The sequence below is a fragment of the Halteromyces radiatus genome, assembly GCF_025201355.1.
Source record: "Halteromyces radiatus strain CBS 162.75 chromosome Unknown BX664scaffold_4, whole genome shotgun sequence".
NCBI classification, from domain to species: Eukaryota; Fungi; Mucoromycota; class Mucoromycetes; order Mucorales; family Cunninghamellaceae; genus Halteromyces; species Halteromyces radiatus.
Genome location: NW_026251690.1, coordinates 1,780,283 through 1,806,413, shown reverse-complemented (window position 1 = coordinate 1,806,413; position 26,131 = coordinate 1,780,283). Strand labels below are relative to the sequence as shown.

At 33.5% G+C, this 26,131-nt stretch overlaps 8 protein-coding genes across 8 annotated transcripts; 4 read left to right on the top strand and 4 right to left on the bottom strand.

Moving 5' to 3' along the window:
- The first annotated feature begins 351 nt into the window (after positions 1-351).
- Positions 352-5,004, top strand: BX664DRAFT_385859 (WD40-repeat-containing domain protein). Its single transcript, XM_051549282.1, has 4 exons — positions 352-847; positions 967-2,044; positions 3,796-4,648; positions 4,712-5,004. The coding sequence occupies exons 1-4, from the start codon at positions 641-643 to the stop codon at positions 4,776-4,778; spliced, it is 2,205 nt and encodes a 734-aa protein (XP_051400202.1). The 5' UTR covers positions 352-640; the 3' UTR covers positions 4,779-5,004.
- Positions 5,005-5,233: 229 nt separating this feature from the next.
- Positions 5,234-7,017, top strand: BX664DRAFT_332814 (uncharacterized protein). The gene is made up of 6 exons (XM_051545401.1): positions 5,234-5,395; positions 5,447-5,878; positions 5,943-6,193; positions 6,256-6,382; positions 6,438-6,587; positions 6,663-7,017. The coding sequence occupies exons 1-6, from the start codon at positions 5,303-5,305 to the stop codon at positions 6,858-6,860; spliced, it is 1,251 nt and encodes a 416-aa protein (XP_051400201.1). The 5' UTR covers positions 5,234-5,302; the 3' UTR covers positions 6,861-7,017.
- A 557-nt stretch (positions 7,018-7,574) lies between these two features.
- BX664DRAFT_280238 (mate-domain-containing protein) lies at positions 7,575-10,050 on the bottom strand. Its single transcript, XM_051541476.1, has 4 exons — positions 9,621-10,050; positions 8,295-9,555; positions 7,773-8,068; positions 7,575-7,711 (listed from the first exon to the last, which is right to left on the bottom strand). The coding sequence occupies exons 1-4, from the start codon at positions 9,792-9,794 to the stop codon at positions 7,655-7,657; spliced, it is 1,788 nt and encodes a 595-aa protein (XP_051400200.1). The 5' UTR covers positions 9,795-10,050; the 3' UTR covers positions 7,575-7,654.
- Positions 10,051-10,167: 117 nt separating this feature from the next.
- On the bottom strand, positions 10,168-11,908 carry BX664DRAFT_365443 (F/Y-rich N-terminus-domain-containing protein; the record flags this gene model as incomplete). The annotated part of the gene is made up of 6 exons (XM_051548474.1): positions 10,168-10,372; positions 10,436-10,518; positions 10,615-10,693; positions 10,759-11,023; positions 11,123-11,477; positions 11,696-11,908. The coding sequence occupies 6 exons, from the start codon at positions 11,906-11,908 to the stop codon at positions 10,168-10,170; spliced, it is 1,200 nt and encodes a 399-aa protein (XP_051400199.1).
- A 1,402-nt stretch (positions 11,909-13,310) lies between these two features.
- BX664DRAFT_132534 (uncharacterized protein) lies at positions 13,311-15,172 on the bottom strand. The gene is made up of 4 exons (XM_051539815.1): positions 14,044-15,172; positions 13,807-13,961; positions 13,652-13,742; positions 13,311-13,588 (listed from the first exon to the last, which is right to left on the bottom strand). The coding sequence occupies exons 1-4, from the start codon at positions 14,712-14,714 to the stop codon at positions 13,534-13,536; spliced, it is 972 nt and encodes a 323-aa protein (XP_051400198.1). The 5' UTR covers positions 14,715-15,172; the 3' UTR covers positions 13,311-13,533.
- Positions 15,173-15,596: 424 nt separating this feature from the next.
- BX664DRAFT_332805 (uncharacterized protein) lies at positions 15,597-17,142 on the top strand. Its single transcript, XM_051545400.1, has 4 exons — positions 15,597-16,256; positions 16,375-16,410; positions 16,493-16,639; positions 16,720-17,142. The coding sequence occupies exons 1-4, from the start codon at positions 15,656-15,658 to the stop codon at positions 17,097-17,099; spliced, it is 1,164 nt and encodes a 387-aa protein (XP_051400197.1). The 5' UTR covers positions 15,597-15,655; the 3' UTR covers positions 17,100-17,142.
- A 2,962-nt stretch (positions 17,143-20,104) lies between these two features.
- Positions 20,105-22,025, bottom strand: BX664DRAFT_332801 (WD40-repeat-containing domain protein). Its single transcript, XM_051545399.1, has 10 exons — positions 21,901-22,025; positions 21,756-21,829; positions 21,598-21,663; positions 21,433-21,519; positions 21,317-21,380; positions 21,165-21,217; positions 21,057-21,099; positions 20,905-20,982; positions 20,597-20,810; positions 20,105-20,498 (listed from the first exon to the last, which is right to left on the bottom strand). Exons 1-10 carry the CDS (start codon positions 22,013-22,015, stop codon positions 20,213-20,215), a joined length of 1,080 nt encoding a protein of 359 aa, XP_051400196.1. The 5' UTR covers positions 22,016-22,025; the 3' UTR covers positions 20,105-20,212.
- A 154-nt stretch (positions 22,026-22,179) lies between these two features.
- BX664DRAFT_332799 (uncharacterized protein) lies at positions 22,180-25,481 on the top strand. The gene is made up of 9 exons (XM_051545398.1): positions 22,180-22,789; positions 22,901-23,128; positions 23,203-23,476; positions 23,560-23,854; positions 23,945-24,249; positions 24,434-24,555; positions 24,613-24,814; positions 24,897-25,034; positions 25,090-25,481. Exons 1-9 carry the CDS (start codon positions 22,232-22,234, stop codon positions 25,344-25,346), a joined length of 2,379 nt encoding a protein of 792 aa, XP_051400195.1. The 5' UTR covers positions 22,180-22,231; the 3' UTR covers positions 25,347-25,481.
- Positions 25,482-26,131: the final 650 nt, after the last annotated feature.

Below are 26,131 nucleotides of genomic sequence, written 5' to 3'. Positions count from 1 at the left end.
AACCCCTTATTTGGGATTATTCAAGTTGAAATAAGCAAAACCCGATAAAAAAAAGTTGTACAATATAACTACTTGGTTTTATAAAAAAAAAAAAAAAAAAAAAAAAAAAGAGATTATATTATATTCACTCTTTTTTTTTTTTTTCATTTCATTTTATAACTGGTTGATTTTTATCTTGCCTGTATATGTCGATCATCCTTTTTGATTGATGTAAGGCTGGGTTTCAAATGAGCACAACCGAGCAAGCCTTTTTTTTTTGTCAGTGATCTCTCACAGGGCAGTTCTTTTTTTTTTTTTTCTTTCTCTTATTATTAGTTTTCTCCCGTATTATTCTTCTTTTTTTTTTTCTTTTTTTTTTTTTTACCTTTGGGTAATAACAATTTATTATCCATTGGTGTACATCATTCTTACTTATATCTTCGAATACCTATATATTACTCTTGATTTCTTTGTCATCAATTGAAAGTTGACTTTCAACCCTACTCTATTCAGTGAATGTTTTAGTTATCTACTCTTTTGTCAATATCTCTCTTCTATAGTTCTAAATATTGATTTCTATATATATATATACACACACAGACAGACATACATATACATATTTATATATATATACATTTATATATATATATTTATTCTTTACATGCAATTATCATTATCTATACCTTCTTACAACCAACCTGCAGTGCAAATATCTGTTCAACCTATGGATGCCACAATGCAAGATGATACCACTCAGTCTTTAGAACAAGAGACTTCTTATCCACTATCTACTGTTGCCACTCCTCCAAATATTGCTTATTCTGCCTTTGACTCTTCTAATCCTTATGGTATTGAACAACAATCAAAGGTAAATGATACATATATATATGTCTACTTGGACTAATTTTTCTTATTGTTTTCCTTTTTTTTTTTTTTGCTCACCTAATGTTTTCTTTATTTTGTATTTATTCTTTTTGATTCAATTAGGACCATTTTACTTCTTTATCTAAGCGACATGATCGAACACCTAGGAAACGGTCCGTTACCGGTGATGATTGTATCTTACCTTTTAATACATCATTCAAGCGCGCAAGAATCAAAATGAATGATCGTCCACATGCTACTGATTCACAACAAGATGATACCAATTTTTATTTCAATAACACAGCATTTCCAACACCATCTCCCACACCAGTTACTCAACATCCAGGTCGTAATCAAGAACAGCAACATCAACTCTCTCATCAACACAATATAAAAGATACATCAATACTGAATGCTCTACGACAAATGCCCAATATTATCGATTCCTATGACACCTTACCTATAGACATGAAGACATACCTATTATTCCAACTGTTGAAAAGGTCATCTACTCAATCTTTGAAATATCTCAATTCGATCATTGTTTCTTCATTCAAACGTGACTTTTTGGCTACTCTTCCACATGAACTAGCTCTTCAAGTGATACGGAATCTGGATGCTAGGTCTCTATGTCGTGCAGCTACCGTCAGTAAAACTTGGCGCTCCATAGTCGATGGTGACAAAACAACCTGGCGAACTTTATTGGACAAGGATGGATTCAAAGAAGACGATCAATCTTATGTTCAATCATCAACACACAATATTCATTCAAAAAATCGATATAGTAGTAACAACAATGATCATGACAACGATATGAAACTTGAACAGTTTGATACTAGCGAACCTATGGATATAGATGAATATGACCGTATACATGATGAAGATGACAATGACGACAATAATACTCAAACCAACAACCATGATGGAAACGCAGGAACAAGCAAAGGAAAAAAACGTTGTCTCTCATCTATCGATAATCCTTACAAAAATGACTATCGAAAACGATACAGTTTACGTAGCAATTGGAAACGAGGCAATTTCAAACGTATCAGTTTCCCTGGACACAGTAGCCCTAACGAAAATGTGGTGACATGTTTACAATTCGATGATGACAAGATTATATCAGGTGTGGACGACCGAGTAATCAATATTTACGAAACCAAGACTGGCAGACATATCTCGACGTTACGTGGACATGAAGGTGGCGTATGGGCACTACAATACATTGGCAATACATTGGTTAGTGGCTCAACAGATCGTACCATCCGTATCTGGGATATTGAACGTGCGGTATGTACACATGTCTTTTTAGGTCATACTTCTACTGTACGATGTTTACAAATTGTGATGCCTACCATGGTGAACGGTCGATTGGAACCATCTCATCCTTTGATTATTACTGGTTCACGAGATTCTACATTGAGAGTATGGCGGCTTCCTGATCCACGAAATGATCCTCCTTTCAACGGCAATGGTGTGAATCCCTGGTATATGCATACTTTGACAGGACATAGTCTCTCAGTACGGGCCATCACAGCTCATGGAAATACTCTGGTTAGTGGAAGTTACGACAACACGGTAAGCGTATGGAACTTGGAAACGGGTCGATTGATTCATCGAATGGAAGGGCATCAACAAAAGGTATATGCAGTAGTGATTGATCCTGATCGAAAGCGATGTATGAGTGGAAGTATGGATGGCACTGTCCGTGTATGGGATCTTACAACAGGTCAATGTTTACAATCTCTTGATGGTCATACTATTTTGGTGGGTCTATTGGGTCTGACAAAAAACTATCTGGTATCTGCCGCAGCTGATGGTACTTTACGGGTATGGTCTCCTGAAAACGGTATCTGTCAAAATGTGCTTAGTGGTCACGAAGCAGCCATTACTTGTTTTCAACATGATGAACACAAGGTGATTTCTGGATCTGAAGGTGGATTGAAGATGTGGGATATCAAGACTGGGCGTCATATCAAGGATTTGATTACGGATGTCGATGGCGTTTGGCGTGTTGCGTTCGACAAACATCGGTGTGTAGCTGCAGTATACAAGTAAGTAAAAAAAAAAAAAAAAAAATTCGTTTAAAAAAAAAACTCAACTTTTCATATCTTTATTATAGGAATCATGTTACATCTTTTGAAGTCTTAGATTTTAGTGTGGATGATTTACAAGAATAGTGAATTCCTTTTTTTTTTTGACAGCTGGAAATGCCTGCAACGGTGGTTAGTTTATGTTTTCTTTTTATTCTTATTATTTTTATATATAGTCTCGATTCTGTTTGTTTATTATTATTGATGTCTATTCTTTTTATGATTCATCTATCAATAAATATACTATGTTATTCTTTTCCTCATCTAACTGAAGTTTGACTGTCAATGTCATGATGGATTTCTTGTACTTGTATACGACTAAGAAATTTGAAGACACCAATCGCTCTTTAGGAAGGAAGCACAGCCTTCATTTTTTTTTTTTGATTTGGATCCCAGCAGAAAAGCGACTTAAAAAGAAAAAGCGTAACTGACTTCCCTCTTTTGCTTTTTCTTTTTTTTTTTTTTTTTTTTTGATCAGATTTCTGTTCAACTCATTCAAGAAATCGATACCATATGAGCTTACCCCGCAGTAATAATAACAACAGCAACGATGAGCGTGACAACGATATGAAAACTGAACAGTTTGATACTAGCGAATCTATGGACAGAGACGAATATGACCACATGCATAACGATAATGGCAATGATGACAATAATACGAGAAACAGTTTACGTAGCAATTGGAAACGAGGCAATTTCAAACGTATCAGTTTCCCTGGACACAACGGTCCTAACGACAATGTGGTGACATGTTTACAATTCGATGACGACAAGATTATATCAGGTGTGGACGACCGAGTCATCAATATTTACGAAACCAAGACTGGCAGACATATCTCGACATTACGTGGACATGAAAGTGGCGTATGGGCACTACAATACATTGGCAACACATTGGTTAGTGGCTCAACAGATTGTACCATCCGTATCTGGGATATTGAACGTGCGGTATGTACACATGTCTTTTTAGGTCATACTTCTACTGTACGATGTTTACAAATTGTGATGCCTACCATGGTCAACGGTCGATTGGAACCATCTCATCCTTTGATTATTACTGGTTCACGAGATTCTACATTGAGAGTATGGCGGCTTCCTGATCCACGAAATGATCCTCCTTTTGATGGCAATGGTGTGAATCCATGGTATATGCATACTTTGACAGGACATAGTCTTCCAGTGCGGGCCATCACAGCTCATGGAAATACTCTGGTTAGTGGAAGTTACGACAATATGGTGTGCGTATGGAACTTGGAAACGGGTCAACTGATTCATCGAATGGAAGGGCATCAACAAAAGGTATATGCAGTAGTGATTGATCCTGATCGAAAGCGATGTATGAGTGGAGGTATGGATGGCACTATCCGTGTATGGGATCTTACAACAGGTCAATGTTTACAATCTCTTGATGGTCATACTATTTTAGTGGGTTTATTGGGTCTGACAAAAAACTATCTGGTATCTGCCGCAGCTGATGGTACTTTACGGGTATGGTCTCCTGAAAACGGTATCTGCCAAAATGTGCTTAGTGATCACAAAGCGCCCGTTACTTGTTTTCAACATGATGAACACAAGGTGATTTCTGGATCTGAAGGTGGATTGAAGATGTGGGATATCAAGACTGGGCGTCATATCAAGGATTTGATTACAGATGTAGATTGGGTTTGGCGTGTTGCTTTTAACAAACATCGATGTGTCGCTGCGGTATCCAAGTAAGTAATAAAAAAAAAAAAAAAAAAAAAAAAAAAACTCATCTTTTCATATCTTTATTATAGGAATCATGTTACCTCTTTTGAAGTCTTAGATTTTAGTGGGGATGGCTTACAAGAACAGTCTGATTGATGAATTCCTTTTTTTAATTGCTTGAAATGCTCTCAACGGTGGTTAGCTTATTTTTATATCTGGTCTCGATTCTGATTGTTTGTTTATTATTATTGATATCTTTTTTGTGATTCCAATAAACATATTACGTTATTCTTCTTCCTCATCTATTGAAGGTTGGCTCTCAGTATCATGACGGATTTCTTGTCATACTTTTATGATCTCACCCGTACTACCTGAAAGAAACGACTATCAAACTAGTTTTGTTTTTTTTTTCTCTTTTTCTCTTTTTTTTTTTTTTTTTTTTCTGTTTTTTTGTTTTTTTTATATGTATACAACTGAGAATTTTAAGTATACCAATCACTCTTCAGGAATGGTGTTCGTGGGATGGTTTGAGCACATATTGAGAACTTTAATTTTTTCTCTTTGGATCCCAGCAAAAGAGCAACCCAAAAAAAGTCTAACTGACCTTCCTCTTTTGCCTTTTTTTTTTTCTTTTTTTTTCTTTTTTTTTCCTTCCTTTGAAATGCAGTTTCTCTCTATTAATGGCACAACATGACTCAAAACCTATTTTGAATTTGTACATAACCACTGTCGACTATAATAGAAAAGATCCTGTCTTCTGGATACAAGCTACGGTAAATAGGCTAGATTATGTTAAATATTCTCATTACTTATTTCTTTACTAGACAAATATGGTGAAATACAAACAGAAACAACGGCGTTTTCCAAGATACTATAGTGAACTTCAAAAATTAGATCGGCATTTGGTTTCTACACTTGATGATGTTCTTCTTCCTGTTCTGCCTTATTGTCCTCAACCTCATCGAGATAAGCATGGTGCTTTGGTACCTCGACAATGGTGGTTCAATGTACACGCAGCAGCTATTGACTACCATCCAACTACGCAATATAACCAATCGTCGTCATCGTTGTCGTCGTCGTCGTCAAGCTCACCCATCATATTGGCTTCAGACCGTCTAATGGATACCAACAATACCGATCCTTATCGAAACGCAGCTTGGGATAGAAATATACAACTCTGGTTACTTCGCATTACTTCCCATCCGCGGGTTATTCCCAACGAAGGTTTACGTGAATTTGTTGAAAGTGAAGTTGGGGTCAGTATATCAGAGAAAAAAAAAATATAAACATAACAATATTTTAATCTTATTATTATTCTAGTTTCGACCACAACTCAAACCAACAAAAAGACAGAAGAAACTCTCAGGATTGGATATCAAGGAACAAGATATGGATCAAGAATTTACTCTCACTTTGGATCAATTAGAAGAATTTGAACATCAATTAGTCAATGTACAACAGAAAACTCAAGATCAAATCATGTTACATGCTCTTTCTTCTGATATATGGTCAGATATGGCTTCAAGTTGGATTTCTTATGGTGGTCAGGAACCTCATCCCCTTTTATTCATGCAAGTACTTTATGATGATAGATATATATATATGAAAAAAAACTTATCTTTGTTCTTTCTAGTTTATATAAACGCATGGCCAAAGGTTGTCAACAATTGGTGGATTTAGAACAATCACAAAGGCTATTATTAACAGAAACAATCGCTGGAGAGATACACTATCAAATTAGAAATGCTGAAGCAGCCAAGGTAAGTGATTCAAAAGAAATATAGGATGGCGATGATATGAATTGATTTTTTATAGGCCTCATTACAACGTCGATTAAATGCTTTTCAAGATTACTTGGCTAGCCGGAAACATACAGAATCATGTCTACGTCATGTGGATAGATTGAAATCTTCAAGTACGATTGATCGTGACAAAGTGAATGATGTGATTGCTGATTTGGAACAGGTAAGATAAAAAAAAAAAATAGATCATACTTTTGAATATTAACAAAAAACGTCTATATACAATATATTTTATTAGGCACGATCAGATGAACAAATTTATTTTCAACGACACCAACGAATCGAAAGGAATTTACGTGATGACCTTGAACGTCGATACAAACGGGATGTTTCTCATGATATGATTACGGCCATTAAGGAATATGCAAGAGGTCAGTTACATCTGGAACGGCAGAAATTGGATATTTGGACATCCGTGTATCATCATCTCGTCTGAACCTATCACCTCCTATATATTTTATATAGTTTACTTAGTTAGATCATATTTGTATTTATCTTGCCTTCTTTTTCATATTTGGATCCTTTTTTTTTATTTCTTTTTGTTTTTTTTTTACGATACCTTCCAATAAAGAGAAATGATTTTACGCCCTTGATCCAACAGGTTTTAAAAAACTGATATACTGTTGTATCATCAGTCTCTTATTTGGCATTGTATGCATTTTTTTTTCCATAGAATAGAGGTTAATGTGAATCTCCATCGTTACAATAAAAGTCCATACTAGCTTTATGAATAAAGAAGGACAGTACCAAGTTCCACTATGGGAAGATGATTCATGCAAGAGTAACAATGGCATTATCTTCCTTCAAAGCAACGTCAATTGTACTCCCATCGCCATCATAGGCTTGTTTCACAAAAAAAAAAAAGAAAATCAGATGCCATCATCAACCTATGATTCTTTATCGCTGGTGCTTTATGGTGATTTCATGATAGTTGAAATTGGCCTTGTCAAATTTTTATGAAGGAACATGTGACATCTATTTCATTAGAAGCTCATAGACTCTAAGATGATCTTCAAAGACTTGTAGAGAGGATGGACTTGATTCATCTTGCTTTGCAAATAAAAAAAAAAAAAACACATCAACGTAACGCTAGCTATAAAGATACAACTTCCAAAATAATCCTGAGGGCTTAAAGTGATAACTCTTGAAATAAAAGTAAAAGGAATAACTTTATTGGATACACAAATAAGAACTAACTAAACAACAAAAAAAAAAATCCATGGCAACATATCAGGGTTCCGGCAATATAATAGAAGGAAATTTTTGATTACACTTTGTACATTGACACTAAAAAAAAAAAAAAAAAAAAAAAATGAGTTGAATACCAACTATCTATATATTGATTTACCACACGACGACCACGATAACCACAACAATATGGAATGATGAGAATAGCAAACAAGAGAGATTTCGTTGTATAGTGCATGCGTAAAGAATGATAGCCACGATCTTGAGGACAAACGGGACCAAGGGAAGTCTCTATCTGGTGACGTTGGACGGTGAGGCTGGATAACATGGGTTGACCTGTCGTGGGATCGTAGACCAGAGCATCACGGCCCATAGTACTACCACCTTGATTTCCAGGATAATCTCCTCCTTGTTGTTGTGATGAATGTACCGGAAGTCCTGTATATTGTGGTGGTGCTGGCGGTTGGATTTTATCCGTCATGATCTATTTCTATTGACATTAAATTAAAAAAAAAGTGAAGACTAAAAGGAATTGAAAAAAAAAAAAAAAGAAGTGAAAAAAAAAAAACGAGACAAAAAAAAAAAAGAGAGAGAGAGAGCGGAGACACAATCTTATTTCATGCAGGCCTTTTTATTATTATTATTATTCTATTTATTTAATCTAATTCTTTTGCTTCTAAACTAGCACGAAGTCTTGCAATTTCAGCTTGTTGAGGCCAATCCGAGCGCCATACGACAAACATGGTAGCAATAGCAACCGCCAATAAAGAAATCATCAAGCCAATCCAGATTCCAGCCAAACCCAAACCTATGGAAAAGCAGAGATAAAAACCCAAAGGCAAGGACGAAAGATAATAAGCGGCCAAATTGAACCAAGCACCCACATGTTGTCGACCTTGTCCATTCAGAATACCATCCGCAATACCAGCCATGTTGTCTCCAAATATAAAGACGGCAACAATAGGCAAAACCTTACTTACTGCCATCACAACGTCTTCATCATCCGTGAATAGATAACCCCATTGATGCCGGAAGAAAACCAACATGGAAGCGTTGATCGAAGCTACTACACATGCTGCCGCTAATGCTACCTTGGATGCCATCGCTGCTTGTTTTGGTCGTTGAGCACCTAATGCATTTCCTACTCTATTTGCTGCAGAGATCCCCACACCAAAAGGGATGGTGTATAACATGGCGACGGACGTGATGATGACTGATTGAGCGCCTTGACTTGTCGTTCCACTGGTATCAATCCAACTTGAAGCCAATGCAATGATTTCATATGCCCAGTTTTCACTACATATCAATAAGATGCCAGGAACAGCCAGTTTGAGCATAGGTCCATAGGCATGTCGATCCAATACACCGCCTACACGATGCGTACGATACCATTGCCATTTCGGCCATACTTGAGACCCATCCACATGAATAATATAAACTACCAGGAGCAATACCAAAAGCCAGTAAGTAAGTACAGCAGCAATGGGGGCGCCGATAAAACCTAAAGATGTATGCCACACCAGGGTATAACTTGCCAGGACATTGAAAGGAGCACCAACAAATAAAACATACGTCGGAGCACGGAACAGACCTTGAGCTTGCAACATTTTTTTGAGGGATTCAAACAAGGCAAAGGCAGGTAGGGCCAGGATCATCCATTGTACAAATCTACCAGATAGGTAGGCCACATCAGGATCTTGTCGAAGTAAGAGGAACACTTCTTGGGCATACCACCAAAGGGTCATGATGGGGATGAAAAGGAGAGACAAGAATACCAAACACCGTTGTACATGAAGTCCTACCACGCGTTTATCACAATCTCGGCTCGTATATGCTTGAGAACAAAGTGTATCTAGACATAATGTCGTGCCCATCACGGTCGACAAACCCGTCACTGTCACAAACATGGATGCTAATGAAGCAGCTGCCAATTCAGTTGATCCCTAAACAACAGAGAGAGAAACCGAATGACTGTTAACAATATGATTTTTTTTTTTTTTTTTTTTACCAAATGACCAGCACTGATAACAGAGACACTTTGAAGACTGTTTTGTAAGAGGTAACTGATGACCAAAGGAAGAGCATTCTTTAAAAGCCAATAAAGTTCTTGTCGATAGGTAGATTTTGATTCACCAGAAGAAAGAGAAACTGGGATCAAAGGCGAAGAAGAAGTGGTATCCATATAAAATGATTGATCGAAAGAAGAATGATTTAAGGTATTGGTAATGACAGGTTTATATTGATCTTGTTGCTCTTGTTGTTTTCGAAGGATAAAATAGTGTTTATTTTCATCAAATTGATCAACCCCAATAGATAACTAAACTAATATCAAGATGTATAAAGACAGACAGAAAGAAAGAACTACCGTAAATGTATCCAGGGGGGGAAGAGTTAAAAAGAAAGAAAGAAAAAAAAAAAAGAAAAAAAAAGAAAAAACATTTCATCCCAAAAAAAAAAAAAAAAAAAAAATCCACAGAATCTCCGCCTTTGCCAAAAAAAGAACCATGCCATAGATGCACAGAAAAAAAAAAAGGGGGGAGAAGGAAGAGAGATGATTATCTTGCTTGTGGTGGAAAGTACATGCGCCGTTTTGCTGGTTTGCCTAGATTTGCCACAGAGAATTGTTGCCATATATAGTTGCTACATTTGTCAGCGTTGGGTAAATCTTGTATCATCTTTGCTATTGTATTTTTCCGTAAACCGAAAAAGTCAGGACCTACAGGATTATGTCCATAATCCATATTTCGAATTGCAAATGCTCTAATAGAAAAAAAAAAAATGAAAATTAAATATTTATATATATAAAATATAATTCCTACTTACTGTCTAACAGCAATTGTCCATACTGTTGTAGGAGTTGGTCCAGTATAAACATTTAAAGGATCATCATCTGCTTGTAACCGGAACTATAAAGAAGAAACGTGATGAGTCAAAGAAATTCTGAATATATAATAAAGTTTTTTTTTTCTTTTTTTTTTTTTTTTTTTTAATGACTAACGTACCACAGGTTCTTGACCACCATCCAAAATTTCACAAACATATTGAGTATCACTTTTGGGATCCACCATACTTCTGTACCATCTATTTTCCAAAATAAATAAAAAGAAAATGAGTTTATATGATATTTATAATCCATTTATTCTTACTTTTTCACTTTATAACCAACAGGATATATATATCGTTGATTATGAAATGCAGGACGATCATAAACAACATGACCAAGGGAATATACGGTCCAAGAATCAATCTCCACAGGCAAACAGTAATTGCCTTGTTCATCTTGTTCAATTTGAATAAATGTTCGGATATCATCAACATTGGGTGGCTTGGTATCCCGTTTTTTTCGTCGTGCATTCGAAGAAAAATTAGATTGTGTAAAGGAAGAAGAAGAAGAAGCAGGTAATGGCGGAGCTGATGGTTGTGATACAAGAGTAGGTGATTTGATTGCAGTGGTTGAAGATCGCCATTCAAGTAGAGTTGATGGAGATGGTAATGAAGTCATTGATTGACAAGTTGACAATTTATTGATTTCATTGTTGTTGTTATTGGTGTTCTTTGCTGAGGTGATATCAAATGTAGAATGAGAAGAGAATGGTTGTCTATCCGTTGATGATGAAGATGTAGATAATGATGATGATGATAATGAGCGTTTCCTTTTCGGTGATGATGTCGGAGTGGTTGCATGAAAGAGTAAAGGCGGTAATCGAGATTCATGTGGTTGATGCGTCTCCAATACTTTATGACGATGATTATTATTATTATCATAAGAATTCAAACATGGTACAGGAGTAGTCATTGACGAACGAGGTGATGATGGAGATCTTGTTTGTTTAGTGGAAGTAATCAAATGAAATCCTTGTCGTACCTAATAATAGGAAATAAATGAATCATTAAAATAAAATTCCAGAATCCCATTTGATACAAGATTTGTATGATATCTTTTTACCTTTGGTTGAGATGAAGTGATTTGAGGATTTGTTCTTATAAGTTCTTGATAGTATTCAGTAGTAGTCATGCGAGGAGTCTATATATAACAGTTTGTTAGTATTCAAGAAAGATGGAAAAAAAAAGTAGAATTTTTACCTTATGTAATTGGAGTTTGACTTCTATATGATGTTGATAGAGTTTACCGTTGACATGATGATTAGTATGTTGATGACCTTCCAATATCCAAGAAACTAAACCATGACCTTCCCATATGAATTCCTCGATTGTTAGTACATCTTTGTTGAAGATATTAGTTGCTTGAAAATGGGCACTATATACAGCACAATCAGAATCAGGTTGAAGAAACATATCTGGACTACAAAGAAAAAAAAGATTGAATTAGCCAAAGAAGTGTTTCCTCTGTTTATTTCATTTTCTCAGCTCACTTACCAAGAAGCACATAAACTTAATAAACAAGGTCGAAGAGGAATGGAGACAAATTTTTGGTGCTGAGAATGGATAGATGCTTCAGTTTGGTAACAACATAAACATATAGTATCAGAACCTTTGAATGAATAAAAGACTTTGACTAGAAAGAGGTGAGTGATCTATAGACTTTTTTTCTTTTCTATTTTTTTTCTTATTACCTTTGATATCCTTTGTCTTGACAAGACTGACATCCATAATGTACAGTGTATAAAGGTATATATATATATGTGTGTGTGTGAGTATATGAATCTTCGAAGAAGAGGTATCAAATGTAAAGAAGAAAGAAGTAAGAATGGTATAAACGAGAAAAATAAAATATCAAATATAAAGAGAGATAAAGTATGCGTGTGTGAATGAGTATTTAATACTACAAGAGAATCATGTCGATACTGTTGAGAAAAAGAAAAAAGAAGAAGAAGAAGAAAAAGGAAAGAAAAGAAACAAAGAACCAAAGAACCGCGAACTATTTTTTTTTTCTGTGGTCCCAACACCATCTAAAGTAAGATTTCATCATCCGCTTCATGGTTTTGTTGATGGTCTGTTCCACATTCTCATCATAAGGCTAAGCATCCACACTTTTAATTATACAAAAGAAAGAAAAAAAAACAAGAATTGATTATTAGTATAATCTGATTAAAATATGCAACAAGAACCATATCAAACATGGTTTAGTCGTCTTTAATACTTTAAATGAAAAATGATATAGTCTTTGCTTTTTTAATATTAAAAAGACTACATTCAAGTTACTATGCACGTGCACGCTATAGATAGACTCTTTTTTGGTAAATGTGTAACAGAACTTTTTTTTCCCAATATTACTTATTCATTGCTAATGCACATTGATTCTCCACATCCTCAATTATCATTATCAATTATTCCTCCTACCACATGTATTCAAAGTATAAATACTTTTTTTTTGTTCCATACACAGCTGAAATATACTTTCTTTTTTTTTAAAAAAAAAAAAAACGAAATAATAATAATACTAATAGAATCCATCACGCTTAAGAAAGTAATAGGTACCATAACCTATCATGATAGACAATCGATATTCAGACATTGGTAGTACCATACCAAACCTTATACAATTAAACCGAATAATTGAAAAAAAAGGAGGAATCATCGTCATAAGATAATCATCATTATAATAACGAGAGGAGAAAAAAGAAGTTTTTTTTATTTATTATTGGGAGAGAGAAACGAAACTAAAACAAGATACAAGAAAAGAGAAAAGAGAAAAAAGAAAAAAGAAAAAAGAAAAAAAAAAAAAAGAGGGAGGGAATGAAGAGAGAGAATATAAAACGGGAAAGAAGATACAAATAAGAAAAAAACGGTATTAAAGAAAGGGAAAAGATACTAGGGAGATCAAAAAAAAAAAAGTAAGAAATCATAAAGCAAGGGAATCCATGAAAAAAAAACAGTAAATATAAAAGAAAAAGATGAATCATAAATAAACACAAAGAAGTAAAAAAGTAAAAACACTAAAAAAAAAGGAAAGAGAATGATCAAAAGTTGTACATTTTTTCCATAGCCTGTCTTTGAAGAACACCATGTTGAAACCTACATAGCATAAATGTGATTAGATTCTACTCCTTCTTTATAAATGTATATTTCCATACTTACTTTTTCAAGTTTTCATTTTCTTGGACAAGACGTTCTACTTCAGCGAGTAATTCAGATTGCATTGATTTCAAATGTTGGATTTGTTGTACGGCTATATATAAAAAAAAAAAAAAAGTTAAGTATAAGAATGATATGATATTATTATATAAACTTACTTCTTGTCAATAAAGCAGCCTTGCTCATCTTTTTGTTATTACAGCCCGGTAAATGTTTTCGTAATTCATCAAAACCATCTTTAATTTGAGCACGACGTTTTTGTTCTGATTGAATATGAATTTGACGTCGAAGTTCAGCACTACTAAGACCTTGACTAAAAAAAAAAAAAAAAAAAAAAAAAAAATCAATTAATAAAAATAAAAATAAAAAAATGATAAATATAGATTTTAACTTACGCATTAGCCACCTTATCCAAATCATCTTCATCTAAATCATCTTCAGAATCTTCTTTATCATCCACTAATTCATTTTGTTGTTGTTGTTGTTGTTGTTTTTTGGATCGTTTGTTATTATGTTCCTGTTGTGATAATGATTCATCACGTACAATATTGTTGTTTTGTTGAGGTCGTTTGCGTTTATTTCGTTTGGCATCCATTTTACGCTCATAAGTTTCTTTTGAATATTCCAAAAATTCAGTATGATAGAATTCCATGGGTACTGAATTTGCACGAGCGATTGTTTCTTTGACACGAGCAGTTGTAGCATTTGAAAAAGAAGAAGGTACAAGAGGATTGATCATTGTAGGAGTAGTATTATGATCAAGAGCTTGAGAAGTAAGAATATTTGTATAAGGAGTGGATGAATTTGCTGTAGCGAGAGATGAAGAAGAAGAAGAAGTGGATGAGATAGTTGAAGTAGATGATGAAGGATGCATGGTAACTGTACGAGATAAAGCTGAAGTTGTAGTAGATGGAGGGGTAGGTGGTGATGAAGTAGAAGAAATAGAATCTGGACTATTGGGATGTTGTTGGACAAGTCGTTGTGGTTCGTAATAAGTCGTAGTAGCAGTAGTAGTAGTTTGATCAAAACGAGGAACAGGATAAACAGGTGGATAACCTAAAGGCATTTGTTGAAATGCATATTCTAACAAGTAATAATAATAATAATAATAAAAAGTTAATTTCCTCCTTTTTTTTTTTTTTAGGTTGCCCCTTGAATAGCTTACTACTGTTCACCATTTCTTCTTTTATTATTATTATTATTATTATTATTTATTATTATTTATTACCTTGATATGCATATTGTTGAGTGGAATCATCATACGATACCGGTGGAGAAGTATTCATATCTTCAGGACTGGAAACCTTTTGTACCATGGAAGGATTGATATTAACCATGTAATCATACTGGTTAGTAGACGTGGATAAAGAGAGTTCAGTCATGATGAATATATATATATATTATTGGTGAGGAGAATGAATAAAAAAAAGTTAAATAAGGATAGACTGGGGTTTTAATAAGAGATAAAGGTTAAAAGGAAAGGAAAGGTAAAAAAAAAAAGAAAGGAAAGGGAATGGGTTAAATGATGAAGAAGAAAAAGAAAAAGAAGAAGAAAAAAAAAAATCATTCTTTTTTTTTTATGAATAAAAAGAAAATTTTTTTTTCACTAGAATACTTTTTTTTTTTTGTACTACAACAGGGCTAACTCTCATCCGAGGCGTAACCAGCGGCGTCTCAACAGTTCTCCTTAGGTTCCCCACTCTTTCTCTTTTTGTTGTTGTCAGTAATAAGTGATGATTTCTCCTTTTTGATCTGTGCTTGCATAAAATCTAGTTATTTATCAATACGAATTGATTTTTTTTTTTTTTGTTTGGAATGGACTCTTTCCCCCCCTTTTTTTTTTTTCTCATATTTTATGCTTATTTAAATTCAGCTGCGTAATGAACGAAATCCCTTTCCCCCCTTAAATGAAGAATATTTTATATTTTCTTCTTTCTTTTTTTTTTCTTTCTTTCTTTCTTTCTTTCTTTCATTTTTTTATTTTATTTTATTTTTATTTTTATTTTAATGGAATTTAAAAAGATACTTAGTAAAGTACATGATAAAGTCACACATACTTCATCACCACATACACGTCGACGTTCAATAGGTGATAAAAGATTCAATACATTGAACCGTTGGCGTGATAAATGGAATGATCGTCCTCGTTTTTTTACTAACAAGCATACATCATCATCATCTCCACCTATTATATCAAAACGTCCTCATTCTATACAAAATCATCAACCTATCATCGATCATTATGAACCTCAAATACGAAGACGACCTGTTACATTTATACAACAGCAACAACAACATCAACAACATAGATTATCAGTACCTCATGTAGTGGATCATTTACGAGCAACTTGTTATACACCAACTACTTGTACTTTTTCATCTACGGAATATGATGACGAAGATGATGATCATTTTGACGCTGGTTCGTTTTACAATATCCCTCCTCCCAATTTGCCACTTCATCCTGTTGCCTGGTACAACAATCCACTAGGAAAAAATCTATCTTCTCAACATTCAACTTTTATTCCTTGTTCACAAACTACCAAGTCTTCTTCTTCTATATCCTCTTCTTCCTCTTCTATCATTGGTTTACTTTCAATCAAAGAAGGTAATTATCCTATTTTTATCTTTTCTTTTTTTTTTTTTTTGGTGTATTAAAAAAAAAGGGGGAAAGGGGGGAATATGATTTAATACAAATGATTTATATGTTTCATTCTATTTATTAGACACATATTCATCTGATGAAACATTACAACATCCAGGTAAATAATGCCTATTATTGTTTTTATTTTTTAGTATCATATCTCAGAAGCAATACTAACCTCCTTTTTTTTTATCCAATAGGTTCATTAATGAATGATGATGATCATGATGATGCTGAAAATGAAGATCATGATGATGATGAGGATGATTATCATAATAATGCTGAAGATGATGATCATGATGATCATGACGATTCTGCTGCACTATCATCATTATCTGATTACCAAGGTAATGGTTATAAACTGAAAAGTGAAAGAAAAAAAAATCAATGGACTGAAGTATCTTTTTTTCTATGTATATACTAGTAGACCAAACACATTATCATTTGGCTGTGATGAACGTGGACAATGTAATGAAGACGATGCGGGAACATCAATTGGAATTACAAATGGCACAAATCAAAATGGAAAATCAACGATTACAACAGCAAATGGATGATATGGCTAGTGGCACATGGACTTCAACCAATCAATTATTGCAAGAGAATGATCGCTTAGAACGACATATTCAACACTTACAACGACAACAACACTGGTTGCATTCGAAACGTGAATCTTATCGCTTTGATGAACAAGAAGCACTTCGACACACAAGAGCACAGCTTGGATTAGTGGAATTTTTGGAAGGTGAACCTGATGTAAAGGCTGCACTAACTAGGTTCAAGAAATTGTTGGCTTCTTCTTGTTGAATGGATAGACAGAGAGTTCTTTTTAGTGATAGTATCATTATTATTATTATTATTATTATTATTTTTAAAGAAAAAAGATACCAATCAATAAAAGAAAGGAGGAACCACAATATCTTTGTTTATATGCTCTTTGATTGCTTATCACTGTATAGATTGATATCCACCCCTTTTTCTTGCATATATATATATATACATGTACTTATATATCAACAGCATGATTTACACACACACGGGATGGTTCGGGCTAAAATGAATATCCAAAAAAAAGGTCGAGAAATGACTTGAACTTATACCCTTATGAGGTGATAAATTTGTGGCGTTTTGAAAATTGTAGCGAGAAAAAAAAATTTCGTTCATCATCACTGCAGCATGTACGCTTATCGTTCCGAAACATAATAGATACAAAAAAAAAAAATCACTTGATCATGATAGCTGTCAGTTTGACATTTTGTGATGATGATTTTTTTTTTTTTGATTGTGAATACCATGTGATACCGTATCGATGAAAACTGGGATTTTTTAATGGAGACATCGGGGTATCAATCAAATGGTTGCACTTGGCATTCTCTTTTTTTTTTTTAATTCACCTCTTCTGTATGTTGGGATGAAAAGGGTGGGGGGAGAGACGGGTATTTATTTTCGATAGAAATCGGATTTACTGGCTAGATAAGGGGATGACAGAAAAAAAAAAAACAAAAGGGAATCAGGGTAATTTCATTTCTTCGTTGGCCTTTTTTTTTTTTTTTTTTTGGTGGATAGTATAGATTCATCGCGATAAGGAACAAAGTCATATAGTTGGTGAATGAGATTTAGTGTTACGTCTCCGCCTGTCAGTGAAAGTATCGGCATGTCTATTTTCGTCTTTTTGGTTGGAAAACGTGGACATATAAATATTTCTTTTGCCATTACCCTTTTTTTTTTTGTTTATTTTTTTTTTTTGTTCTTTCTTTTTTTTTTCTTTCTTCTGTATATACTTTTTATTATTATTATTTGATTCTATTGTACGTTTTATTTTATTTTTTTTACTATATATCATGTTTACGCAATCATCTACTACAATGTTGAAGAAAGATCATGACGAAGGATCAAGTTGTGCAGTATGTGGGTCACCTAATCACAAAACAAGTAAGATCAATCGTCATCATCATCACAATCATCTAATATTCTCTTTATTTTTCTTTATCAGAACATTGTCCTGTTTATCCTTAAGGAATATACCATTTGATTGTTTTGTTTTGTTTTCTTTTTTTTTCTCACTGCTGCATTTCTCATTACCTATCTCCTCTTTCTCATTTTTTTTTTTCATTGGTGACACTATACTTTTGACTACTATTATTTTGGCTATTTTTTTTTTTTTGATAACATTGATAAGCAATCAACGGCGATCTCTTTTTTTTGTCTCCTTGTCTCTCCTTTTGGATTTTTATGGTCACCTTTGTCATTCTTTTTTTGGTCACATCATCACACTCCAAAAACATGCATATTATCTTCTTTTATATATGATTCTTTTTCTTTATCTATTTCATTTCTTTTTTACATACATGGTATATATGAAAAAACTGGTTTTCTTTTTTTTTTATACAATCGATTGCATTTATACATATTTTTCTTTTTATATATCACTTCATCTAGTACTTAGTTTCCATGACAATATTGTTACAAACCATGGTTTATATTCCCCATCACATTCTTTCTTTTTTTTTCTATAATAATAAAAAAAAGCTTTTTTTTATCTATGTATTATGAAAAGATGTTTGGAAGTTAACACCATATCGAATCTCGACATCATCATTGTTTATTAAGCAGAATGGTATTCTTTCATCCACGTGTCAATCATCCCGAGAAATAATAAAGAAAAAAAAAGGCCTACCTCGTTTTAGTTGGTTTTTTTTTTTGTTTATTTTTGGAAATGTTGCAATCCTTGTCAATCATTCATTCTAAACAGAGTTTGGATCTTCTTATCAGATTTAAAATCAACACATGTTTCTTCCTTTCTAGTCAAAAAAAATTTCTTCATCTTTTACTCAAAGTTTAATGCAAGGGTAAAAAAAAAAAAAAAAAAAAGAAAAAGAAAAAAGAAAAAAAAAGATACTAAATCATGCAAGAAAATGACTCATGCTCCTATTTCTTTTTTTCTATCATACCGTTTTGTGATTGTTGTATCGATCTCATTCATTTTCCTTTGACCTCTGTTTTGGTTACACGATGAATAGACTCATTCAATAAAGTAAGCACGTTTTGAACTGTATCTTCAATTTGATTGGAAAAAAGATGTTTCTCTTTATAAACAAAAACAATCAGGATAACAGAAAAACCCTTTGTTGTTTGGATTATTTAGGTTACCCCTGAATTTCTTTTCTTGACATTTGTCGGGGTCCAACTGAATGGCCTTTTATGGTGATGATGATCGATGAATAATAAACGAAAGGTGATGGATGATAATGATGGAATGATTATAAAATGATACTATGATGATTAAATAATAATAATAATAATAATAATATGATACATGATGATTGAGTCACGATAGGTATAATGTTATCACTAGTAGTGGCAAAGCCAAAAGACTCAGCAAAGAACTGACTAATAGTTTGTGATAATACATTAACCATATATTTTTGCCTTCGATTAAAACTCCTCTCTATCATCGGTTGCCTTCTTCCGGATACCAAACACGGTAATAGAAATACTATCAAGCATCATCATCCTAATGTGCATGCCGGCGATTTCATGCTCTTGTTTCATTAAATGATTGGATGATTATTTTTTTTTTGTGTGTATGTAGCAACAACGATAAACGCGAGTTTGTTATCAAAAAAAAAAAATGAAAACGTTATCATCATTCATCGTTCTAATTAATGTAAAGCAATCAATTCATTCCCTTAGCATTTCCACATAGACCTTACAACTACAGTAAAATTTCCATAGAATCAATGTTTCACAGTAAATAAAACAAAATAAGATTAGACATCATCTTCGATCTTAAGAAAAAAAAAAGAATATTAGTGATATTTATTTTAAAACTACAATAAAGTCTACAACAACTATAATAAAACATAGATTTGATTACGAATAATAACTAAAATAAGTCGATATAAAACAGGAGTCAAATTCTATAATAGAGAATAAAGATTCAGTACCCCTAGATTGCATTGAGTGCCTACACCAGCCACTGCCAGTTGAGTTGATGTTCCATCCAATGAATATGATTCCAAATGATTCAATCGTGCTATCGAGTCGTCCAATTGATATTTCTCTAGAGTTTCTTGTAATTGATGATGATGATCAGTCACGTCATCAAGGTGATGAGGTAGACGCCATAATGCCAAAGAACCATTGACTGAACCTGATAACAAATGTGCAAAGGTATTATTACCATCCAATAGAGGTAAGAATGATCTAATTAAAAAAAAAATGATAATCAGGGGAAAGAAATGAATTAATCAAAATAGCGATTTTTTTCTATATTCGTTTTATTTTCAAGGATATGAACTTACAAACAATTGACCATATTGGTATGACCATTTTCCAACCGTATTTCTCTAGGATTGGTATCCAGTTGCTGTTTTTTCTTCTTCTTATCACCAAAGTTAAAAAGCTGAATGGATGCATCCCCTAAACCAGCAGCAATCCAATTTCCATCCAAAGAAGATCCAAGAGTGTAGACAAAAGGAGGGTTAAACATTTGTGATGCTGAGGGTTCGCTTGATGCTAATAGACAATAAAGAAAACATGAGTTATTCTTTTTTATTCTTTTTCGACTTATTCCCTCCTTTTTTTTTTTTTTTAGTATTCAATTATTTACTTGTATTTATGATGTCCAACGGTTTCCCCCTAGAGTAGTCCCATCGATAAATCTTGCAATCCAATCCGCCCGACCACACTAGATTAAATGAATCAAAGGTGTTAATCTAATTTTTTTAATATCATTTCCTACTTGTTCAATTTTTCTTATACCTTCCCAGGTCATTCGTTGACTAAACTTGACAGACATACATAACTAATATAAAAACGGTCAGACTTGTTAAAAAGAAAAAAGGTACTATATCTTTTTCTTGAACCTACATTTCCATGCTTCTTTGTCATTTTCTTGAATATAGTATGAGTAGCCAGATCAACTGAAGAATATATATATATATATATATATATATATAAAAGGAAAAGATGATTAGATGCTTCTTTTTCTTTTATGATAAATATAAATTACTCGCACTTACTTATTTTCACTTCACCATTGTCGTCTGCTGTAGCCAGATATGTATGTTTTCCATTGACATCGATCTAATTAAATTGAATGAGCAAGTTGAACAAATAAAATGATAAAGTTACTTACAGAATTAATTTCATCACTACTGAAATCGTATTCCCTAGTAGCTTCAGATAGAATCATACTTGTGTTTCGTATATCATATGTGAAAACCTAAAGAATGAACAAAGATATTAAACCATATATCACCAAATATATTGTTTCCTTTTTTTTATATATATATTTTGATACCTTGGTTCCAGAGGATAAGTAAAGCAATGAACTTTCAGGCACAGGAGCAAACTCCACGCTAGAAACCTATTTTTTTTTTTAAAAAAAAAAAAAAAAAAAAATGTAAGTGCTTTCGTAACATACCAAGTTATCAATATTTTTTTTTTTTGTTTTCATACCGGATTATGCAAACCTTTGATTCCTTTGACTACACGTTGTGAACGTAAATCCCAAATACGACAGGTATTATCCTCTATTAGGTTGAAATATAAAGATAGAACAAGTCAAAAGATATTTTTATCATAAATAGAAAACGGAATTTACCTGAACCAGAAGCAAGTACATGGTCACCTAAAATGGTATCTTTGGCATATTTGGCACAAAGAACAGGAGCAGTATGTCCTTTGAGTTGAGTAATGGGATGAAGAGTGATGGTCATAAAAAAAAAAAAAAAAGAAGCGAAAGAAATGGTTAGTTCACCACTCTTCATGCAAAAAGTTTTGGTCCGCAAAGCCTCGAGGTGACTGTTTCCTTTTACAATTTCGTCTGCCTTTCAAGCTTTTTTTTTTTTTTTTTTTGGTTCTCCTTTTCAGTTTCTTTTTTTTTTTTTCTTTTTCTTTTCCGCCTTCTCTGTCAAAGACAAAACATTATCAATATGCACCGTCATCGACCTGGATCTATGCACCAGTCGAACAAACCGTTCAAGTCTCGTCATGCCACCAAGGGAACATTGAAAGAAATCTCCAAGGGAAAGGTGAATCGAACATCTGTCAAACAAGGTGGAGGTCTCAAGTCATTGTCGAAACAAGATCGTCGACATGCTGCCAAAGTGCTTCAACAAAAGAAACGGGATGAATTAACTCGAGTTCATCGTGTTTTTGAAGGTCGTCATGGTGCTCCCAAGATCGTCCCTGTATTACCTCTTTGTCCAGATAGTGATGTCGATGCTGCCATTACTGCTCTTTACAAGTCATTGGGCCAACAACCTCCTGTCGAAAAGGGTGTACCTACTGTTCTCCATGCTGAACGATTCAAACAGAAACTTCAACTCTTTCCTTTACGCCGCAACTTTTATGATGTCTTGGATGCTTTCAAGGTTGCTGATTATGCCATTATTTTACTCTCTGCTGATGTCGAAGTCGATTCTTTTGGTATCAACTGTTTATTGAGTATTCTCAATCAAGGTCTTGTTAACGTCTTACCCGTCGTACAGGTATCTATTTTATTATTTCAATTGATTATGTGAAAAAAAAAGATGATGATATATGTACTAACCATTGGTCTATTCTTTTGTTTTTGTTTTTTTTTTTTTTGATTATTATAGTATATGTCCAATGTACCTGCCAAGAATCAAGTAGCTGTCAAAAAATCCTTGGTTTCCTTTACTCAACAATTCTTTCCAGAACAAGAACATTTATATTCTTTGGATACTGACTCTGATTCTTTGAATGTAATGCGATATATTACGTCTCAACGTCCTAAACCTTTGGTGTGGCGTGATTTGCGTCCTTATATGTTAGCCGATCAAGTAGATTATCAACCTGACAATGAAGTAAATCAAAAAGAAAATGAAGATGATGATGATGGTGACAATAAGCTAATTATTTTATTTACTTATGAATTTAGGAAACTGGATTATTAAAGGTGACAGGATATGCTCGTGGAAATCCATTCAATGCCAATCGATTAATTCATTTACAAAACTTTGGTGATTATCAAATCGAACAAATCACTTCAGCAGATATTCAACGGAATCATGGTGGTGATATGCAAGAAGATATACAAGTGTTGGATACCCCAGTACCTGAAGAACAGGATGACTTGGTGGCCGAAAATGAACCTGACTTTATGGAAAATGAACAAACTTGGCCCACCGAAGAAGAATTGGCTGAAGCTGATGGTAAAAGAAGAAAGAAAGAAAAAAAAAAGTGATGATGATATTTTTATTCATATGTGTTTCTTCCTATTCCTAAACCTGTATAGAACGTGTACGTCGTATGCAACAGAAGGAAGAACAAGTCAATAAAAAACGTGTTCCCAAAGGTACTTCTTCTTATCAAGCAGCTTGGATTTTCGATGATGATGAAGATTACAGTGATTTGGAAGAAGATGATGATGAAGATGCCAATATGATGGTGGATGATAACAACAATGATGATGACATTGTAGAACCTGTTGGAAATGGGGATTATGATCAAGAAGAAGAATATGAAGAAATCGATATGAATGAAAAGGTTGAAAACGAGGATGAACTCGATGTTGAAGAAGAACAAAGACAGTAAGTAGGAAGAAATTATAGGAGTGATTAAAGGAGATATTATATATAATCCACTTACTTTTTTTTTCTATTTACTTATTTTGTCAATAGGTACGAAGAATATCTAAAGAAAAGAAAAGAAGAATTTGAAGGACATCAGGAGTTTCCCGATGAAATTGACACTCCAATGCATATGCCTGCGCGGGAAAGGTTTGCAAGATATCGCGGTTTACAATCTTTCCGTACATCTCCTTGGGATCCCTATGAAAATTTGCCTGTGGATTATAGTCGTATTTTCCAATTCGAAAACTACTTGCGTACCAAAAGTCGTGTGATAAGCCAAGCCATTGTTGGGAAAATCAAGCCTGGAAGTCGAATTACTTTATGGATCAAGAATGTGCCGAAAGGAGCTTATGGTAAATACTCAAAAAAAAAAAAGATATTTTATCTCTATAGAAAAGAAAGACTAGATGGGGAAGAAAGGAACGGAAAAAAAAAAAAAAAACTGGAAATGGATTAAATGAAAAAGGAATTTGGAATGATAGAAGCAATAAAGTGACGAAGGAACTAATGATCTGTTTTCATTATGGTTTGAAATAGAAATGTTTGATAGGACTCGTCCCTATGTTGTATTTGGATTATTACAATATGAACACAAATCGTCCCTTTTGAATCTTCAAATCACTCGAGACAATGCTTATGAAGAACCAGTCCGATCCAAGGTAAAAGGAGAAGGGAATGATAATAATCAAGAAAAATTAAATTTAATTATTTTATAGGATCCAATGATTCTTCATATGGGTTTCCGAAGATATAAGGTCAAGCCGATCTATTCACAAAACTCCAACAAAGGTAGCAACAATGTACACAAGTATGAACGATTTCTACAATTGGGACGATCTTCAGTGGCAACTGTTTATGGGCCTGTTGTTTTTGGAAAAGTACCTTGTATGCTTTACAAGGAAACTGAAGATGTGAATGGTAAGAAAAAAGAAAAAAAGGAAATATGAAAATGTGAACAACAATAACAAACATACCAATGTCTTTTTTCCTTTTATGGTAGAACCTATTTTGGTGTCTACTGGCATGTTTATGAATACGGATGTAAAACGCATTGTTGCCAAACGAATTATTCTTAGTGGTCATCCATTCCGTGTTCATAAGCGATCAGCAGTGATTCGATATATGTTCTTCAATACAGGTAATGAAAACAACAAGATACAACAAACACATGAACTGACATCAATATATAATAGATGATATTCATTGGTTCAAGCCTGTTCAATTAACGACCAAATATGGACGAGTGGGACATATTCGTGAATCAATTGGTACTCATGGTTATATGAAGTGTACATTCGATGGACTAATGACACAACAAGATACAGTGATGTTATCACTATACAAACGCATCTTTCCCAAATGGAATACCGAATTGTTCCAAGGTGGCCTGATCAAGGAAGTCAAATCTACTGAACAAATCACCAAACCTACACCGATGGATATGGAATAGATTTAGTTTATTATTATTATTATTAGATTTTCTTATCGGTTTAGATACTCTTTTTTTTATTTTATTACATTATATATTTCAATTAGCATAGTTTACTTTTTCTTTTTTCATTCTTTCCTTATATATATAAAAAACTACACATTCTCTCTTTTTTTTTTTTTGAATGATAGAATACGAATAATAGTGGCGTCCTTTACCATACGAAGGAAGAGGAGAAAGACAATAATAGAAATTTCTCCTATTCTTTATTGTTTTAAAATGAATCATCTCCCTTTTACCGTTCCAAAAAGGAAAGGAGTACATGTACAGAATGTTGTTAGCTGTTTGTTCATGGTGTTGTAAATCATACTGATTTGTTTCATAAGGACGATCCTTATTGTTGGAAAACTGTAGAACATCTATTGATTGCATATATTAGCTACATCTCTCTCTCTATCCAATTTTGCTAATAAAAAAAAAAAAGATCGACGTTTTTTTTTCCTAATTTATTTCTTTGACTTTTTTTTTTTTTTGTGCTTTAAATTAAGAGCCACTTCAGGGTAACAACCAAAAAAAAAAAAAAAAAAAAAAAAAAATATATATATGATTCATCGGTATATGACATCAAAAGAAGGAGAATAAGAAGGGACGACGATGATGAAAAGCAAGGAAAGAAAGAGATCAAGAAGGGAGATCAAACAAAATCCAAAAGGGGAAGAGAACATCACAATGATGGAACAAAAGTAAATGATGTGGGGCTGTGGTCAAAAAAGGAGGATTTGACAAATGGGATTGAAGTAGACATA